At 45.8% G+C, this 21,217-nt stretch overlaps 1 protein-coding gene across 1 annotated transcript in view; it reads left to right on the forward strand.

Annotated features, from left to right (window-relative positions):
• prkar1b (protein kinase, cAMP-dependent, regulatory, type I, beta) overlaps positions 1-21,217 on the forward strand; it is a 65,313-nt gene that overhangs the window by 43,393 nt on the left and 703 nt on the right. Inside the window, exons 6-10 of the mRNA XM_071516415.1 lie at positions 1,115-1,161; positions 5,730-5,888; positions 10,494-10,554; positions 12,679-12,800; positions 20,696-20,777. Coding sequence (XP_071372516.1) covers positions 1,115-1,161; positions 5,730-5,888; positions 10,494-10,554; positions 12,679-12,800; positions 20,696-20,777 — 471 coding nt within the window. The remainder of the gene's footprint in view (positions 1-1,114; positions 1,162-5,729; positions 5,889-10,493; positions 10,555-12,678; positions 12,801-20,695; positions 20,778-21,217) is intronic.

Consider the following 21,217-nt stretch of genomic DNA (forward strand, 5'->3'; position numbering starts at 1 on the left):
TTACAAATGGAAGAGACTGCAAAGCACTTAGAGATGAGAATTTCTCAATGATTTGTATGTCACTGACTGCTTGAAAGCTGGAAAATGTGACTGAACTTTGTGTATTTCCTTTGTCATTTTTATGTTTTTTTGTTCTCTCTCTTTGTCTTCTTCTCTCTTGAAAACTAGACCTTAATCTCAATGGGACTACCTGGTTACATGAAGGATAAATAAAAAATGAAAACGTCTGTGTCTCTGTGTGTGTCTGTGTGTCTTTTGTGTAGAGAGTAGCAAGTTCCCCACAGAGCAAACGAAGCAGGAGTCTGTAGTTGTAACTTTTATCATATCTTTCTCTCTGTACTGTACGCTGTAGACCTGTCTTTGTGTTTCTCCCACGGCCGAGGCGTTGTTGCCCTGCGTGCTCAGGCCCCACTGTGTTTCAGAGTTTCCACTATTAAGCCACACAAACAGCATTAATGAACGCTGCTGTTGCTGCTGCTTTCTGCTGACGAGGGCCCTATTTAACAGAGGTATTGGCAGGCCCAGTGAAATATGCGTTCTGGAGGAGGCAGCGGCAGGTTTGATGCCTGGTGTGCCCCGAAGCTGTCGGAGGCCCTCAGTTTATATAGGCCCAAGGAAAAAGATAGCAAGAGAAGAAAATCATCCGGTTCTTTCTTTGTTTAAACAAAAAGGGCAAAAGTTGACAGCCATGATGAGGAGAGCAAGTGAGAGTGTGTGTGTGTGTGTGTGTGTGTATTTGTGTGTGTGTGTGTGTGTGTGTGTGTGTGTGTGTGTGTGTGTGTGTGTGTGCGTGTGTGTGTGTGCTTCTGGATACACACATCACAATAATTTCCTGCTTGTTATTGTGCCCCAGCTGACATTAGCAGGCTAAAGGTAGAAGTACAGAGGTGGTGATCCAAGTGTTTGACAAATGACTCTAATCTCTTAATGCACCAAGTTTCCCTCAGCCTTTTTTGGTTTAATGGTTTAAAAATCCACCTTTGAGAACCAGAGCGGGAGGTGGGATTAATAGGAAAAGTAAGCTTTCCTGTTGGTTCAAAGCCAGGTCTTTTCCTCGCTTTCTTTTCACGTTCTCTCTCACACATGCCTCTGCTTTCTCTTCTCTCCCCTCCAGGCGATGAAGGGGACAACTTCTACGTGATTGACCAGGGAGAAGTGGACGTAAGTGGTCGACATGGAGAGAGACACACGCACATTCACAAAAACACACATTCATTCTCCTTTTACAATCAGTTTAGGCCACTTTCCTTCTCAGTTAAACGCATTATAGTAAACCTCGTATTACAAATTAAAGTCACGATGAAATGAAAAATGACTTTTTCACCTTGTTTACCTAATTTTCCATGTCATAATATATACCTTTTTTAACAGTAAATGCCCAAAAAAATGCTTTGGCTTTGGCTTTAAATACCTCAAGACCAAAGGGATTCAAAGGGGCAGTGCACCAAAATATATCTTACATCTAACTTCAGTGTTAGGAGAAGATGGATGTGGGCCTCAGTGAGAAAGCCCAGCCTTCTCTGATCATGTTGAGACAATGTGTCCCACTAACAATAGACAGGTTGTATTGGATCACCCTCATGTTTTCTTCACCCCAAAGTCCGGTTCCGCTCCGATGGCAATCTGAACACGGCGCTGTAGAGTCCAGCACGCTGTGAAGGCAGCCGCGGTGAGAACGTCTTTTGTCTTAGCAAGCCGCGGCGCAGAGCGATAGAGTTAAGTGGAGAGATAAAACAGTGCTGACGGAAAGTCAAACAGGAAGTGACCTTATCGGCTTACGGCGGTTAGCGCCGAGACAGCAGGTAAGAGGAGAGGAGCAGGTGAGCGAGCTTGGCCAAGCGTGCCGGAGAGCCTGGTCTGACTCTCAGTGAGAGGGGGAGAGAGAGAGAGGAAGTGTCAAAATACTGCCAGAAGAGATGGTGCCTTGATAGAAAGGCAGCGTAAAACCAGCCTCCAACAAACGTCATCACAACATCGACTACCGTTGATTTGAGTCATGTTTTCAGATGTGATAAGATGAGAAAGGGCCTCTATAATTCTGGTGAAATGGTGGTTGGCCACGATTCTTTGTTTTCTCTCTCTCTCTCTCTCTCTCTCTCTCTCTCTCTCCCGCTATCTTCAGTGTAATTCCAAGTAGGTTTTGTTTAAGCTGTGATAAGATGCCTGATACCGTGAATCTCACAATAGAGGCTTTTTAGTGGGAGAGAGACATTGCGCTTCTTTTCACCACTAATCCAATTATCTCTGGCTTGGATCTTTTTTGTCTCACGAAACACGTGTTTTTACACCACGCATCCGTCCTCATGACCCTTTCTAGCCTGACTTCAAACCGTCGTATTTTGGGGCTAATTTTACCCCTAATTGGGTGCAGTAGAGACAACTCTTCTCATGCTGATACAGATGCTCTCTTTCTCACACCTTGCCCCTTCCATAATTTTGTCCCTGACCCAAGTTTATATTATGCCGCTTTTCCACCGCATGGTACCGGCTCAACTCGACTCTACTCGTCTTCTTTGGTTTTCCATTGGGCAAGTACCAGGTACCAGGTACCATATTACCTGATACCTGGTACTTTTTTTGGTAGCACCTCCGTCGAGGTTCCAAGCTGTTCCGAGCTGAGGCGATACTAAAAGGTGACATGAAAACACTGCAGACTACTGATTGGTCCGAGAGAATCGTCATCATTGCGGGATACGGGACATATATGCTAGCGTTAGCTACCAGGTCAGCGGTTAGCTTACCCTCTTGCGTCACCTTTGAGCAACCAGAGAGCAGTCTTTTGTCTTGCTACCTTCAGCCTCTTCTGAAATAAAATCTGTCTCCTTGCTGTGACTAACAGCCACATACCGAGAATCAAGAACACCATCCCTTCGATATCCTCCATTGTTGCTGTGCGGCGTCGCTATGACGACCAGTTGTGGGGGCGGGGGGCACATTGAGGGGGTACTATCTGCAGTGGAAAACCAAGTGGTACTACCAAAAGTGAGCAGAGGCGAGGCGAGTTGAGCCGGTACCATGCGAAAAGCGGCTTTAGATCCACAGTTCCTCTGGTCCCCAGTACCCCAGCTGCAACATCCCCCTCAGTCCTAATCATCTCCTCCAGTGTGTTGCGCTGGAGGTGGTCTTCTCTGTGCCGGGACATCAACCTCACTCTGGCCGCCACCGGAGAATCTCAGGCATCCGCTCCCACAGCCAAGACCCTGTCAGCCTGCACCCCAAGCCGGGCCAAGACCCCTTTCTCCACCCGCACTCCCTCCAACCCCCACCCCTTTCTCATCTGTCTCTCCTTCACCTCACCCCGCCATCCATCCCTCCATCTTTACCGATAGCAGCCGTCTCCCAGCCAAGGCTCGAGCAGTAAACTGCTTGAAGCTCAGTGCCAAGGTTATTAAAGTGTGGAGATGATGCCTCTCATTAGGCAGGAGTGTAAATCTGCCTGGATCCCGTAGGCTGGCTGAAGGCTGACTGCTGCCACTGCCACTGATATTAACACATTGGTCAATATTTTGAAATCACAGATGATTCTGTCCGCCAAAACAAAACTGTCTTGTGAGCAAAGGTCTTAAGGCGATTCAAAGCTTTAGTAGTAGCCCATCATGTGCTTTACCTTCATGCAAGCAATTATTTTGTAAGAGTAGGCCTCGGTTTTTTCTATTGGCATATAACTCATTTTGGAATGAAATCTTTAAATGTTTCCAAACAGACAAACACATGCAGACACTCTCACTTGCTCTCTCTCTCTCTCTCACACACACACACACACACACACACGCACACACACACACACACACACACATACACACACATACACACACACACACACACACACACACTCTCACACAGCCCACAGGCATGCACACAGAAACACACTCCCAAGTAACCACAAACAGAAATACACACACAGCGACAGTGCCTGCTCGTCCTCCAGCACTTGTTGATTTGTTGCTTCTTAATTCCCACCAGACACATACAGCTTACTGTAGATATTCTTCCAGTCACAAACACACACTGACATAGCCACATGTTGAAAATGCGTTGACTGCTGCTAGACGACGTACATTGTCCAACACTTGAGCTGTTTTGGCACCTTGTTTGATGAACTCCATCATACCCTTTTCACTATACTGACTCAATGGCTCAGTGCTGCTCTTCACTGATGTAATGCTTTCAAAGCAGCCATATCATGGGCCCGCTCAGCTTGGTGTAGCCCAAGCCCAGCCCTCTGCATCTCTTTGAAGCCCTCCTGGTCCATAGTGAGGGATGAGTCCCTTGTGGTCCGCTGTTAGCCTTGGATAACGGCTTGCAACAATCCTTGCTATTCACAACGGCCACTGGAGGGATACTCTGGGGACAAACCCTCCCTCCCTCCTTCTCCTCCTTTCTCTCTGTGTTATTAAGTCAACAAGTGGATAGTGTGTCGACAGGTGAAACTGTAACAGCCCCAGAGACAGCCTGAATGAGGCTCACTGAGGTTGTATTGTCTGTACAGCTATAGTAACTGGCCTAAATAGAGTGTGCGTGTGTATGTGTCTGAGTGTGTGTGCGTGTGCGTGCACGTATGGGTGCATGTATGTGACCATGCATGTGAGAGTGCGCGTATGTGTTTTAGATCTGAGATAAGACCCTCAAAGTCCAGCACAGCTTTCTGTCCTCCATCACTCCCAAATCAAAGGGAAGCCCCTCAACAAGACAAGGCAGAGAGAATAAAGGGGATGGATGGAGAGATAGGAGGGATAGAAGGCCTTTTAGAGGGTCCCATCCGAGGGCTTAGTGGGGATCAAATGCTTAGGGGCAAGCCTAGCAAGCATATCAAACAGCCCCGGAAACTGAGGAGGGGGAGAGGGGGAGAAGAAGGGAGGGTGTCTGGGGATGGATAGAGAGGTTGAAACGAAAATTAAAAATTCTGTACAGTCCCCCCAGCAATGGATCTGAATACCTGAATAGGTTTATGGGAGTTGCTGTATGTTGTAAACTGTGACCATAAAAGTGTGGTAGTTCATTGGTGTAGTGGAGTGAAGTGTCTCACCCTTGACTGACTAACCTGAATTTGCCTTTTGATGACCACTGTGCCATGACAGCAGTGCCTTGGCAAAAAGCAGGAGAATGCATGCGGAGACGAAACATAAAGAAACAAAATGAAAGGAAAATGGATGGAAAGGTGGGAGGCAAAGGCAAATATGAGTAATGCAACTTGAAGCAAGGGACTTGGGAGTGAATTTGTGGAGCCAGTCAGCTCAGTCCACAGCAGCAGGGGGGGAAGGGTTTAGGACCCCTGGATTTGACCCCGTAATAGAGTCTAATGGTCCATGGTGACGGTGTTGCGTTCGCACCCATAAGACCACCTGGAGCCCCGTCTGAAACCCTGCTAGCCTCAGCCTCACCACTACAGTCTGACAGCTAATCTGCACTCTGTGGGCCGGGCTTCACATAGGATTGACTGTATTTCATTTATGAGATCTGGCTTCAGTGAGGAACTACATGAATAAAAGTCTCAATTAAAGTCTTCAATTAACCATTCAGTTCCATGCAATATTGTCCATAATTCTTTTCAAATTTGTGATTCTGAATTTTCCATCTGAGGTTTGGAACTTTAACAAAATAACATACAATGACATGTATTATCACCCAATCGTCCTATACACAACAACCATGATTGAAGTTCCTCGGAAGTATAGAAGCTCATATCAGGCCCTGTCAGTCACTCTATTTGTGTCTTGCTCTGTCTGCAGGTGTATGTGAACGGGGAGTGGGTGACCAGTATCGGAGAGGGGGGCAGTTTTGGAGAGCTGGCCCTGATCTATGGGACCCCCAGAGCCGCCACCGTCAAGGCCAAGACTGATCTTAAACTGTGGGGCATCGACCGAGACAGCTACCGACGCATCCTCATGGTATGAACCTCCCCACACTGACGCAAATACACTCCCACTGTTGAAGAAATCACACTTTTAAATACAGGCTTGCTGCACGTACTGCAGTGCGAGCTTATTGCACCATAGCATCCTAGTTGGATAGCAGCTATTTGGAATTTAAATTGTCCATTTTTCAGCTGCCAAAAGGTAAAAGGAATGCTCTAGCAACCAGATGTTTGAGATTTGTGTAACAATATGCCTATTCTGTTCAGAGAGAAGATGCTGCATTGGCTGCTGTAGTAATAGTGGAGGATAGATGCATGATCACAAACATCTATCACACCATGCATACATACAGTAATGCACATAAACATGTTGATAAAGACACATTAAGGCTGCATGATTATGACAAAAATAATAATTAGATTTTGTGGTCAGTCATGATTAGTCATGATTATTAGTCTTGGTGTTTGTTGAACAAAATTTTACTGCATCTTATATCAGCATATTGACTATTTGCAACTACAGCGGACATTAAAATTGAGTAATTCAATTTTGCAGATACTCCAGTATTCTAATATTTTGTAATTGTAGAATCTAAAATCGCAGTATGTGATATGCACATAGACTTGGCCACATGTATAAACAGACACTATGACACTACACAAACATGCTTGATATACACACAATAAATATATAGTTTACGCATTCTCTCTTATTTCTCTCTTATCATCTGTGGTCCTTCAGTTGCAACAATTTCTCCCACTCAACCACTTCACACTCTGTAAACACTCTAAACAGTAGCTTTCAATTATATACTCAAAATGCACACACACACACACGTAGCCATCTCCACCACGCAGTGTTTGTCCTCCCGTTGCCACCCTTTCTCTCCCTGTGTTTCCAGACAAAGGGAGGGGAAAGAGGAAAAGAGTGAGGGAGTGAGGGAGGGCTGTGGAAGAGAGAGCAGGTCAACTCTAATGCCTCGACACACACTTCCTGCTCCAGGAGCTTATCTAGCAGGAATGTCTAAATGTTTAAACTGGAAACACAAGGTGCTCTGCCCTAGCTGTCATACACACACACACACATGCACACACACACACACACACATTTTGGGTGCTGTTAGGATGACTAATTGTTCTGTGTGTGTGTGTGTGTGTGTGTGTATCCGCGCACCACTAAATACTTCCTCAAACGTTGCTAACCAACCTTAACACCTAACTCCAAATAGATTAGATAGCTTCCAGTTCACCTTCCAAACACCCATCCGTATCTAAGCCTGCAGCAGGACTGAACACTTGGCTCTGTGAGGCGAACTGCTCGGACCCTTAAAGATGGAAGATCTTCAGTGTGTGGACCTTTCAGCTCAGTGCAAAGTTGGCACTGGCCTGCCCAGCACTCATGTCACCTCTTAAGCACATAGTTTCACAGAGGGCACAGTCTGCCCCGGTAACCTTTCTTTGAGAGGATTCTCTCTCTCTCTCTCTCTCTCTCGCTCTCTCTCTCTCTCTCTCCCCCTCTCTCTCTCTCTCTCTCTCTCCTCATTCCTCCAACCAGCAGCAGCAGGAGGGGAGAGAGGGTGAAGCAGAATTCAATTATGTGGACCTGCAGTTAATTATTGCTGTCAATGATTTGTAAAGCTGTTTTTATAAAGTGTGGTATTCTGGCAACCTCTCAGGCCAACAAAATGTGTGTGGCTGTGTGTGTGTGTGTGTGTGTCCCCGGTAAAACTATGCCGAGTGCCTGTGTCTGTAGTTGGTTAGTTAGCAGCTCTAGGGGAGGTGTGTTGCTACTTACTGAACCCCCGCCTACAGTTTCATTGTTTGAATCTGCTATCCTCCTGTCCTGCTTGTCTGCTGCATCTCCAAATAGCCAAATATTTAAAGGTGCTTCCTGACTGAATTCTATTACCTTTAGTACAACTGTAGTCATGTAAATCATTTTAGGTATTCTGCATTCTGCATTCTGCTGCATACCTCAAGAAACATCATCTCCAGCAACGTCTTCTTACTGAAAAATTAGTCACCTTTTGTCGCTGCTGCAATGTACTGCAATTAGTCCCTTTTTGAGTACCTACATGTTGGTGTGTGCGGTAAAAACCATGTCACCCATGCATGACTTCCCACCTGTACCCATCTACCTTTTAACCTATACCTAACCCCAACACCTTATACCACCACCCAATGGTGAAACATGACACATACACATGCTTTTACATCATCAAAATTGGTTGTTAACCAGTTTCAACTGCTCAGCCTGCTGATGACATGGGTTACAAGGTCTATTTCATAATCGCAAAATGCCAGCAACCTTGTTATGTAAGATGGGAGCTAAGATGGCCCTTCAAAACCACGTTACTGCACTCCTCCACCTCCACCTCCTCCTGACCGCATCCAGTGCTGCAATGTACTGCAATTAGTAAACAATGTAATGACATTCCCCTCCAATAAATACACTCACTCCATTGTGTTTGCCACTAGTCAAACAATACCCACCTTGTTGTGTCCGTTTGGCATTTGAACACACACGCACAGCAACAGACAAAGCCGTTAACAAGCTGACAGACCACTGTCAACAAACAGAACACAAGACGAAAGGAGACAAAGAGAAAGGATATACCCAGAAATGAGAAGCGGGGAAAGATATGTGCTTTTCATTGGACAGAGATGAAGGCGATGGGAATGGGGCATAAGGTGCGGTTGGTTTAGTCTGGCTTCGCTCCACACCTCAACTCTTTGATGGTTCCACCTCAAAGAGAGTGAGCAGACACACAGGCTGGTTCATCTCTAACTGCGGGAGGCGCGAACGCATTAGGGCCAATGGGAGTTGGGGAGTTCGATACATGAAACATGTGCGCAGGCCCTCCCAAGTAGTGACAGGAAGGATGAGTTCCTCTGGACAGAGTGAGGCAGACAAAGAGAATGCGAAGAGAAAGAATAGGCACATCAACAGAATAAAAGATAACTAGACAGAACAGAATAGGAAACTTAGAGAATCATCCACACTTTCATTCAAGAATCCACCTCAGTAAACCCTTATGTTGCTGACATTAGTCTGGCCCGCCCAGCCCTCCCTCCTCCAGTTGCATGAATCTGGCCTGCTGTGTAATGTAATGTAAGCATGGTAAGCCTTTAAGCTCAGCAAGCCAGTCCGAGGTGGTCTATAGGGAGAATATGAGATCAGGAGACCGACTCTCACCGTCTCTCACCACTGAGGAAGGTGGTGTGTGTGTGTGTGTGTCCGTGGGTGTGTGGGTGCGTGTGAGATAGTGTTAGAGGTAGAGTATACATGTGTGAGAGAGTGTGTTTGTATTTGCTTGCTTAATGAGCATGAAGTTTCTCCTCTGCAGAGACGGCAACAAAACATAAGTGGCAGAACTAAAAACAGACTACATGCTCTGCGCACACACATACACACACACACACACCAACACACACACTTACACACTCCCTCAATCACTTATCCAGGAGGGAGGCGATGCAGCCTAGAATTCCTTTAATCAAGCTGTTTACGCTTTGGAGTTTGACGTTGGCTCGCTTGGGAACATTTTCTCCCCTTTTAAGACAAAATGTGAAATTATATGAAATTAGAGGCAGCAGCGGGACTCAGGCACTTAGGCACTAAAGACACCCCAAGCCTCAATATATCATTTCCATATGCAAAGGCAGACGCGGGGCGGGCAAGACCGTCTCTTCTCACTCTCTCTTTTTTCTCTCTATGTCCTCTCTCTCGCGCTGGTTCTGCGCTATGAAGGAGGGATGAAAAGAGGAGTGCAGTTAGGGAAGGGGTCCTCTGGGTCTAGACTTGTCAGGAAGCACCTGATGTTCATGGCAAAGGCAGAGAGGGGGAAAGTCCCCTGCCTGGTGGGTGGGGTGGGCCACACACACCGACACACATGCAGTGAACATTACCACGCAGCTCATACACACCTCCACAAGTGTGACCCCGTGAACTAGGGTTGCACAATTAATCAGAGATAATCGTATATTGCAATTTCCAGTTTCCACGATTAATAATCATGTAATTTGGCAATATTGAAGTGTTTGTTGTATTTCCAACTCCCCTTAACGTCCAGGTGTGGTATATTAAGCGCCTCCATGGCCAATCACAACCTTTCAATGTGCAACGTTCATCCATGTGACCAAAACGAAAGTTAAGATGGAGAAGCAGGCAGCTCCGGTGTGAAAGAAAGAGAAACTTCACACAGACCATCTTTGGAAAAAGTAGCAATGAGAAAAATGGAAAAGATCAGGTAGACCCCCGTTCTCCGGGAGACTCGGGAGAAAATCCTTCTCCCGAGTCTCCCAGAGTGAAAGTGAAAACGTTGTTTTAGTTCCTAAAAGGGGATCATCGTCTGTCAGTTGGAGATGCTTTTTAAACCAAATGACAACAAACAAGTACAGATTCTGTGCAAAGTTCTTCCTTGGAGTTGTAGCTGCACAGTAATTATTGTTTTTTTGACTGACTGACTTTGAGTGAAAACAAGACTTTTTAGCTTCTGCTACTTTGAGAAATACTGCACTAAAAAAAATATATTAAGGTGGAAAAGTGCAATAAAATCATTTTGTGTCCTGAAACCAAGACTTAATCGTGATTAATAATCGTGTTCACAATATCTTCTCTTTATCCTCTGAACTACAGGGTAGCACGCTGAGGAAGAGGAAGATGTACGAAGAGTTTCTTAGCAAGGTCTCCATCCTCGGTAAGTCTGTGTATACGGATGTGTGTGTGTGCACATACAGTACAGTATGTGCCTACCCTTCCATGGTAACATGCCTTTGTGTTTTACTGTTTGTTTCCGCATTTCCGCACGTGTGCAACATGCTAAGCGTTATTCCAAAACGCCGGGTCAGAAAGTCCAGAGTGCAAGCAGTTACAGCTGCCGAGCGCAACATATAGATTAGCCCACATAAACACAGGCGCACGTTCTCACACAAGGCTCATGGCACAGTAAGGCCTGTGTGTACAGTCCTAATCCTCCCACACTGTTCAAACTAAAGCCAGTCACACTCTGGACTGTTGGTGTGTGGACTCACACAATTAAAGAATAGAGAATTAAGCTACCATCTGTCTCTCACATCTGCATTTGGAGGTATGAAAAGTGGTCTGAGGTTCATTCAGATTTTGAAAATGAGTTGAAATTGGAACTGACGTCTCATCCCCCTCCACTTGATCGTGTGTGTGTGTGTGTGTGTGTGTGTGTGTGTGTGGACTAAGGCCATGGCCCCTGTATAGAGTTATTAGCTGGCTGAGTAAACACACATACATTCAGTTCAGGTCTTATAGGAGCCTCTCTGCTCTGCAAGGTCTAAACCCCTTCTCCACTCACTCACTCTCTCTCTCTCTCTCTCTCTCTCTCTCCTCTTTATCCCTCTCCTTTCTTTTCCTCTGTGCCCCTCTTTTTACAGCCCCGTTGAGGCCTGTATTCAAACACCCGCCTCCCTCTTCAAACTGCTTTTCCTCCCTCCCTTCCTCTCTCCGTCCCTCTCTTTCTCCTCCCTACCTCTTTGAATAGGAGGAGGAGAGGGAGGCGGGAGTGTTTTTGTTTGTCTTTGATTTTCCAGATAGCCACGAAATTGGGTACAAGCCCTTGATGTCATGGAGTAAAGGGGGGGAAAAAACAACATGCTCTTTGTCACATATGCACACACACACACACACACAGAGGCTTCAGCTTCCCAATGGCCAATCCCCCGTTTGCGTGTTTATGTGTGTGTGTGTGTGTTCGTAGTGAGGTGATGGAAGTGGGTGCAGGCTCTGTGGAGCGTGAAATGTAGGTTCTTTGGTCAGGGCGTTTGCGGATCACGTTACCTGCCGAGCCGTTAAGGATCACCTCTATAGGACCTGCTGCCTTTAGCATGCAGCCAGACAGAGGACATCCGTCTGGGACCGGCAGACAGCACGGCCCCACCAGGCGGGACACTGGACACCCCTACCCCACCAGCGTTCACCTTAGTTAATCCTACACACACACACATACACACACACACGAATAGACACACACTCGGATCGGTTACCAAACACATCAGGAGACAATAACCCGAGACAAAGAGATTCTCCCGTACTTTTAAGCCTGTAACTCAGGTCTTACTCAAATCAAAACAGTGAATCATCCTTTTTTCCAGACAAAGATAAAAGGTAGGAGTGTTGCATTGCAGATAGCTAACATTCCACACATAGATAAATAGACTTAAAATAAGGGGTAAATGGCTGACTTGTGAAAGCAGGACAAGCAAATGAACGACGATCCACATGCTGAGTACATCTCATTGGTGATTTTTCTAAGTGGAGGTATTTGGTTGTTCGTGGGTCTTCTTTCTATATATATATATATAAATATCAATAGCTCTGAGTTGCTCAAAACTCTTTTGGTCGGAACATTTTTCCCAGTGAAGATGTGTAACCGTCTGTGTTTTTGGTTTCTGTGTGAATACCAACAGCTTCTAGAAATATCCCAGGCTAACCACGTCACTGTACATGTGGTTGGACAGTAGGAAAGATCGCTGCCGCCACTGGCTCCTAAGACCAAGGGAACCGAAAAAGATAGATCCTATCACAGTTTTCAAAAGGACTCATTCACAGATGGTCTGTTTCACGTACAAAATTTCAATTCAGCAAATGTGCTAGATCCTTAGAAATAAAGCAATCTCTACGTCCAAGCCTTGGTAGATTAGTAGCTTACACACACATCTAGATCTTCTGATGCTTTGAATACTTTGATAAATGACGACAGAAGTGTAATTTTGTTTTCAACAGCACACGGCCGTCTGTGTTTTCTTATCGACCTGTGTGTGTGTGTGTGTGTGTGTGTGTTTTCCATTCACAGAGTCTTTGGATAAGTGGGAGCGTCTGACTGTGGCTGATGCTCTGGAGCCCGTTCAGTTTGAGGATGGAGAGAAGATAGTGGTGCAGGGAGAGCCGGGCGATGACTTCTTCATTATCACAGAGGTAGGGCTGTGTGTGAGTGCGCGTGTGTCTGTGTGACTGTGTGTCTGTGTGTGTATGTGTGTGTGAGCGTGTGTGCATTTTGTGAGCCTGCGTACGTGTTTGTGATGTATTCTATAATTCTGTACGTCTTTCTCTGTCTACCTACATTGTCTTCTGTTTTTATTGTTGTTTATTCTGTCAATTTGCTCTTTGGTGTTTTATTTGTCTTTTTTTTTCATATGTATTGTTCATGTTTTTACTTGTTGCACACATTTTTATTTATCTTGTAAAGCACTTTGTAACAGTTTTGATAAGTGCTCTATGAATAAAGGTTATTAATATAAAGGTTATTATTATTCTTCCATGTGTGTGTGTGTGTTCCTGTGTGTGGTGAACCTTATTCTCCTGTCATATTTCCTGTGAGCTGCACCTGTTGACACATGGGGCCCAAGACAGTGTACGTGTCATCAGGTGGGCACCAGGGTTGACGTACGTGTCATCATCCCGAGACGTTGGTGGGCGCTTAGCTGAGATCGGAACTGATTCCAGTTTATTGCCACCAGTGGACAGACTAAGCAGTGCTACTCCCCTGCCCCGGTCCGCAGCCCCTATTCCTGGATGAGGAATAGGCCCCCCTCACACTGGAGGCTTTGTGGAGCTGGGGGCCCATGGCGCAGCTCCATGAAGGGCCCCCCTGCCTGTCATCCTAACACAGTTTTGATTAACTCCATACTTACACAGCTTTCGCCGGGGTCGAGTCAAGAGGGGGTGGGGACACAATCTGCTGTCGTTTTGTCCTTCCCTCTTCCTTTCTTCTCTTGTTCTCAGACCCACTAGAAGTCTCTCTTTCTCACTCTCTCACTCTTTCTGTCAGTTACTCTTTCTGTCTCTCTCTTGCTCTCTCTCTCTCTCGTTCTATTTCCAACAATAGTCCCAGTGAGCAGTGGCTTGGTAGCGGTACATAGGGCTGGTTAGGTGCAGCTGAGCCAGAGGGGGGTATTATCAAGGGTGCTGAGTGATGCCTCACTCCTTATCCCTCTTTTGGCCCGCTCTCCCTCTCCACCTGTACCCCTCTAGCACAGCACACCGCTCCTCCCCTCCGTCCCTCTCCCCATTCGTCCATCCATTCCTCCAGCTTTGCCTCTCTTCAAGCATGTATTCTCATGTGCGCCTCACATTATCTGGCCAGAACTGGTCAAATTTGAGGCTGCCAAATTAAGGCTGCAGAAATCCCTTAAAAGTCGGTTTGTCTATGCTGAAAATGAACCCATCTGGGGTTTAGGACACAAATAGAGCAGTTAGAAATGCATGACTCATCAATCTGAGACTTGTGTGTCCCAGAGAAGAGAGAGTCACCACATGCAGAGGGATGTGGGGGACTAACAGGATGGACAGATGGAGGAGGCAGAGGGGAAGGAAGAGAGAGTGTGAGGGCAGATGCAGCTCATTCCAGTTTGTCCTCTAGGTCTGTGTGTGTCTCCGTCACTCTGTAGCCCTCGCTCATCTGTTTTTAAACAGGCAGAGGCATCCACACTTATTACTAAGGAAGAGGGGAAACTTCCCACTGTTGCTAAACAGACAAACCACTCTTTCTCACTTGTTAATTTCAGACGGGTATTACATTTTTCCAATCGCCCAACAGCAATGTTTGGCTCTTTCTTTAATCCCTTTCCCCTCCTTTCTCCTCTGTATCTTCCACTTTCCTCTAAGCTCTTCCTCCCTCTCTCCCTCTCTCCCTCTCTCGCTCTCTCTCTCTCTCTCTCTCTCTCTCTCTCTCTCTCTCTCTCTCTCCCTCCCTCTCTCCCTCTCTCTCAGAGAGCAGGGCCTGACTTTCCCAGAGCAGGGTGGACTGTGGTGGAATGTGTGTTGCTGACTTTCACACGGGGTCAGGAGACCCAGCCTCCCGGGAGGGAGACGAGAGAGAGAAAGAGAGAGAGGGATGAGTCGAAGAGGGAAGGGAGGGATAAAAGGGTGGAGAAGAGGTTGAGTCGAAAGGGAGTAAGAGTGAGGAGGGAGAGAGGGATCTCGTGTGGGGTTGGGCAACCGTAAGATTAGACTCACTACATCTTCACACCGCTTTCTCTGTGTCTCTGATTCTTTTTCTCATCATTCACATTTCTTTTTGTATCTGGTGATCACATCAGGTACTGACTGATATTCCCGTGCTTTGTTCAATCACAAACTCCCTCCTTTCCCTCTCTTTCACTTCTCTACTCTCCCGTCTCTCTCTCACTCCGTTCTCTCTTATGTTGTCTCGTTGTGGTTTTGGTGCGAACCCCCCAATCACTAATTACATGCTGCTGATGGGGGGATTTAACAAAAAAAAAAAAAAAAAAAGGGGAGGTATAGAGACATCACTTTCTTTCCCTGGCAGGGGGAATGGGGCCCTAATGAAAAGTGACATGTTTACATTTTTTTCTCACACTGTACAAACAAACCTTTACAGAACTCTGGGGCCGTGAAGACTTGGCTTTGCCTCTCCTCTCCCTCTTCCCTCCCTTCCCTCCCTTAAGACGTCTTTCAGGGCTTATCCCCCTACTCACCCACAAACATACACACTCTCTCTCCCTCACGCTCTCTCACACACACACACACACACACACAAGAGCACAACACACACCCTGTCATTTGCGCTCTCAACACTGCTACTTGAAATGGTGCATAAAAAGAGAGGGTGAGGGAGAGAGAGGTGGAGGGAGGGAGAAGAGATAAAGAAACGCAATCAGAGAGGTGGATGTCAGCAGGTTTTTTTTTGAAGAAGAAAAGGTGTGTAGGGTGTTTGCAGTTTTACACTTAGGTACATGTGTTTTTTTGTGTTATCATGCAACCTGCAAGCCCATCGATGAATATTGATCAAGTGAGGGTCGTTGGTTATCGTTCCACCCTCTCCGCTAATTCTTTCACTCCCGTTTCCTCCAGTTATCGATTTAAACAACAACTCAATGTGTTTTCTCATATTTGTCCTTTGACCCCCATACAAAAGTAATCACACTGAAGGGGCCTTTAGGGTCCCGCTGGGTCAGCGGGACCCAGCGGGACCCAGCGGGACAGGCGATGTATTGTCTATGGGCCCACAGAGGATTCCTCCTCTGTGGGCCCATAGACAATACATCGCCTGTTACTGTAACCTATATCCACTGGAATGCAATTTAGCTAATGTAGGTTAACACAGACTGAAGATCGATGCGTTAATGGAGGAAGTCCTGCTTGTCTGAGCACAAGAGGACAGTTACAAAAACCACTAAAGATTCATTTCAGTCTTTTCTCCCTAAAAACGTATACAGCCCTTTGGCTACAGCGTTGTATGCAGAGGGAACCGATCATGTGAGGAAAACGCTCTTTGTCTAGGAACGGGGAAAGCTATTGTCTCCTAATGTGTTCAGTAAGTGATCTGTGTGTGTGTGTGTGTGTGTGTGTGTGTGTGTGTGTGTGTGTGTGTGTGTGTGTGTGTGTGTGTGTGTGTGTGTGTGTGTGTGTGTGTGTGTGTGTGTGTGTGTGTGTGTGTGTTTTGGCATTTCATTGAGAAGGTGCAGACACTACTGGTGCTGGGTGGCCTTGTGAACAGGCTACTCAGGATATCGCCTTTCTTTCTCCCTCTCTCCTCGGTCCTCTCCTTCTCTCTCTCTCTCTCTCGCTCTCTCTCTCTCTCTCTCTCTCTCCTCTCTCTCTCTTTGTGCCTGTTGTTGACCCAGCAGTCGTTACTTCCTAAATGAAGCTACATTTTGACATGTCACCGCGAACCAACTCGCTACGCTCTGCATGTGTGTTTTAGGTATGCATATGTGTGGGTGTGAATGTGTATTTAGTTTTAGGACTCAGCGGCATAGATATGCACAGAGACATATGTCCGCACGCTTACACACACACACACACACACACACAATGCGTTATCTGACCAGCGATCTCTGCTAGCAGTTTATCATTAGGTTGAAAGATGGATGTTGTGTGGCTGCTGGTCCTTAAGTTGGCTTGCACTCTTCCTTTCTCTCTTCTCTCCTCCCTCTATTTCTCCCCTTCCAAACTCTGCTTCTATTCTAGTCATTCATATTCTGTCTCCTCTCTCCTGTTATTTCTGTCTGTTGCTGTCTTGTTGTTACCAGCCCTTCCCTCCCTGTGTTGGGCAGTGCTGTGAGGAGGATCTCCGGTGTTTATAAAGGACATATCTGTGGAGCATGGCTCTGCTCCTGGGGTGGTACAATATGAGATGGTTATCTGGACCACACTGGATGGGGCTTGTTCACAAGTGAACTACTGTACTGGACTGTGCTGCACTACCTCACCCTCTTTGTTTGGACGTGAATGGAAAAGAGAGGAATAAACTGGTTGTAAGAGAGAAACACCGGAGATTCAATTCCCCATCCCCTTCACCACCTCTGTTTGTTCCTCTCTGTCTCTCTCCATACACATATCTCTCTGTTTTAGTCTCTTAATTCTTCACCATTCATTGAGCACACCATTTCCTCTCTATCGCAGCGTGATGTAGCCTATGTTTGTTGTAGCTTAAACATAGTACAGTAACCCTCTTCTGCTTCATGCTGTGCACATTGTGGCTTAAATGCCACATGCCATAAAATGCCACACTGACTGGCATAGCGGGATGTTAGTCAACCACAACAGCAAACTGTAAAACGCCACTGTTGAAGGCTTCTTATTGCCAAGGCAATAATAAAGAGAAAAAAAAGTCACACACAACATTTCAGTTAATGAAATAGTTAGTAATAAGATAGTTAGTAGTAGGAAATATAGGCCAAATGTATTTTATAACATTGGAAAAATTGTTTTGCAATTTGTTGATTATTCAGGCCCAATTCCATTATTACATACAGAAATCATGCTGCATCAAGAATATCATCAGACCTTTCATCAGAACTGAAGGTAGTGGCGGCAGCTGCCTTTGTAATCACTTAAAATGATCAGACTGGAGCTCTCAGGACATTAGCCCAGTGCCTATAGGCAAAACAGCAACATTTTCTGCAGCACTAGTGTTTATAATGCATGCAGAATAGGATGGGCACACACACACAAACAGATACATATTGAAACAACTTATTCACTGTTCTCTCCTTTATTAAGGATATTATTTAGTGAAAATGTATCTTTTCCATCTTGGTAAACCAGCCAACTTAAAAATGTTATCAAATGTCAATAATTATCACGTGTAATTATTACAGGTAAGCTGTGGCATTTTGGCATTTTGTCTAGGGCAGCATAGTGGAACATGCTGGCAATTGTGTGACTGTTCATTTTCAATATTTCATTTCCCTTAGACATTTCAAATGTCTCAAAAGTTGTATTTTGTTTCAAAAGTTGTATTTTGCTGAAAGTTGTATTTTGCTGAAATATTAAATACTATATGATTCCCACTGTAAATAAAGAGAAGCCCAAAGCCGGGAAGGGGAATTACCCAGCCAAACCAAAATTTTGGATTACATCTTTTTCTTATGGAGAAGTTTTCCAGGCTCTAAAATGAACAGCCAGAAAATCAAAGCTCTTGCTTATTCACTGCTTCATCCTCATTAGAAGAGCAGACAAGAACAGGTGCGCAAATAGTCCTTGGAACAACCAGTCAGTCAGTCAGTCAGGCAGGAAGACATGCTGGCATTTTGTATATCCAAGACATCAGACAGAGGGGAGAGGCTGGGAATATGGGGGCCCTCCTGGCACCGTGCCAATCACCCTTGGCACTAAGCTAACATTTGTGAGTGAGAGTGAGAGAGAGACAGAAAAAGGGAGAGTTCCATGCAAATAGTTATGTGTTTACGTATTGGCAACAGTATGTGTTAATGGGCTTGTATGCATTTGTGTACAGCATATTTTATGATCTCTGTGTATGTAAATTGTGTGTGTGTGTGTGTGTGTGTGTGTATGCGTGTGCGTGTGCGTGTACGTGTGTGTGTCCTACTTTCTCCTTGGCTCCCAAGCTGTGGCAGGACAGTATTTCCCACAGTTGGCGGTGCACGCTCTGCCCAGTGAGGAGTTAGCTAAATAATATGTGACAAATTTCAAAGTGGTAACCACTGGGACAGCGTGATGTCATCATCCACCGTCGACAGTTTGGCCCTGACCCCAGCTGAGAACCCCCCACCCCGCCCCATCACCTATAAGCCCTCTCGGTTCAAGGCGTGAAGGGAGCCCCATTCCACAGCTAATTTCACAGGATCATGGCATGTGTGTAATAATGATGGTGTTATGACACAGTTTTGGCCAAGTGTTGCTTGGAGGTATCACACACACATACACACACACACACACACACATTATTCTCCACTCACTTGAGTGGTATTCTCCACTTCTCCACAGGTCATTTCAAGCACAAACTCACTAAGTCACACACATCCCTTTCACTTCAACACAATCACACCTTTGTACGACTGCAGTGAGCGGCTGGCAGTTTTGGGGTCCTCATTAAGCCTCATTATATTCATATTTAGCATTATTAGCCTGGCCAGCAGACGGAAAGGAGAGAGCAGAGAGGGATTAGAGAGAGTGAGAGAGCGCTGGAACGGTCAAGTCCATTTTATGACAGGGCCCAAGACAAGCTGGGAAGTCCCCTCGCTGATTTTTACCTGCTAGCAATTACAGCAGGACTCCAGTGCATGTAAATGTCTAGACACCGCCGCTGAAAGCAGACATATTCTAACTCAGTCCAAACATGTGCGTGCCAAATGCATCACACTCCGTCACACACAAACAGCCACACTTTGAGATGCCTCTAGTCAAGGGTCAAGTTATTGCAACTTGCACATGGTGCAAACATGCTTATATAGGCATACATAGCATCAAGTACAGATTCACACACTTTTGCACTGATGCTGGTAGCCAGCATGCAAAGATACAGACATAAACATGCACATTCACACACAAAGTTTGTCAACAGCTGCAAGATATGATATTATAAGTTATCATCTGTTGCACAGAGTAAGCGGAAATCATATTTCCTCTGTTATGTTTTTTAGGAGACATTCTCTCTCTCTCTCTGTCTCTCTCTCTCTCTCTGTCACACACACACGCACACACACACACAATCCCATCCAGTGGTGTTGGATGATGTGCATGGCACAGTTGGTCATAGAGTTCAGTCAGGCTGTCCAGCAGACATCAGCTGTTGGGCTCTGTGTTGTTTTCTTCACTGTGAAGAAAACAACGCGCGTGTGTGTGTGTGTGTGTGTGTGTGTGTGTGTGTGTGAGTTTGCCTCTCACTCTGTATATGCATCCATCTATGTCTGTGTGTTTGTGGTTTGTTTGCCTGTGTGTGTACACAAATGCATGATAGCGTGTGAGGGTCAGCGGGGGGCATACTATTTGAAAATACGGGAACATGCTTAGTCTGTGTGTGTGTGTGTACATGGATGTGTGTTGAGGTCAGATGGGGACAGGATATTGGAGCGCCCTCTGCCTTGCACAATACGGTTGTTTCCATTGTGTGGATGAATGCTGGTAAAAGGGGATTAGGTGATGGAGACACTGAGGAACATTTCTGAAGCTCCTCAGCTTGCCTGGAACCAGTTCAGCCTCTACTGGGCTTAGATGTTTGTATTTATTACACTCTGGAGGAAATACAGCAGAACCGAGGAGAACTTGCATCGGTTACCCTGTCGGAATATCTGAGTGTCTGTGTGTTTGTGCGTCTGCGGAGCAGGTGTCCGTCCCACAGAAAAGTGGGCTAAATCCCGTGCACCTGCGGTCTTATAAAGCAAAAGAATTTCTCCCCGGCTTAATCCTCCTGATGATTTTCAGCCCCTGTCGAAATAACACCCCCTTTTCCCTCTTTCCCTCCATCCCTCCCTCCTTCACCCCTCCTCTTGCTATCTCTTTTTTTCTCTCCCTCCCACTCCTTTCTTTTTCTGATCTCTCTCTCTTGTCTCTTTCTCTCCCTTCTCTCCCCCCACCCTCCTCCGTTCCTTTCTCTCTCTCAGGGAACAGCCTCGGTCCTCCAGCGTAGGTCTGACAATGAGGAGTATGTGGAAGTCGGTCGCCTCGGACCCTCCGACTACTTTGGTGAGCGGCTCTGGGCTGGCGCGGCCCTCTCTCCCCTCCCATCTTGGCACCACAGAAAAAGAGCTATTAGTCAAGACAAAAACGGGCTTTCATTACGCCTGCTATTTAGAGTTGAAAATATAAATCGCACAGATGCAAAAAGAAGCCCAAAAATAGTAACTCTGGACTGAGACTTGGCTGAGAAAGATCCAAATTTTGTTATATTGTACCTAAGGATTACTTCTGGGGGAATTTGTTCTTGATATTTTAATAGCTACGTTTCTATCAAGCTGTCAAGCAAATTTTAAGCAAACTTTTGAAACGTCAAAAAAAAACTTTAGGTGTGTTTCCATCAGATGGATTGCAGCAGATAAATAGGCTTCCTGAACATAGAATGTAGCTTCGTCAGAAAATACATCCATAAGAAAAATGAAGACTCCTTAGGCTACATTAATATTAAG

Source organism: Centroberyx affinis, unplaced genomic scaffold (genome assembly GCF_046629955.1).
Source record: "Centroberyx affinis isolate AG114_WGS23_722 - 3 ecotype Tasmania unplaced genomic scaffold, CSIRO-AGI_Caff_v1 ptg000401l_1, whole genome shotgun sequence".
Lineage (NCBI taxonomy): Eukaryota > Metazoa > Chordata > Actinopteri > Beryciformes > Berycidae > Centroberyx > Centroberyx affinis.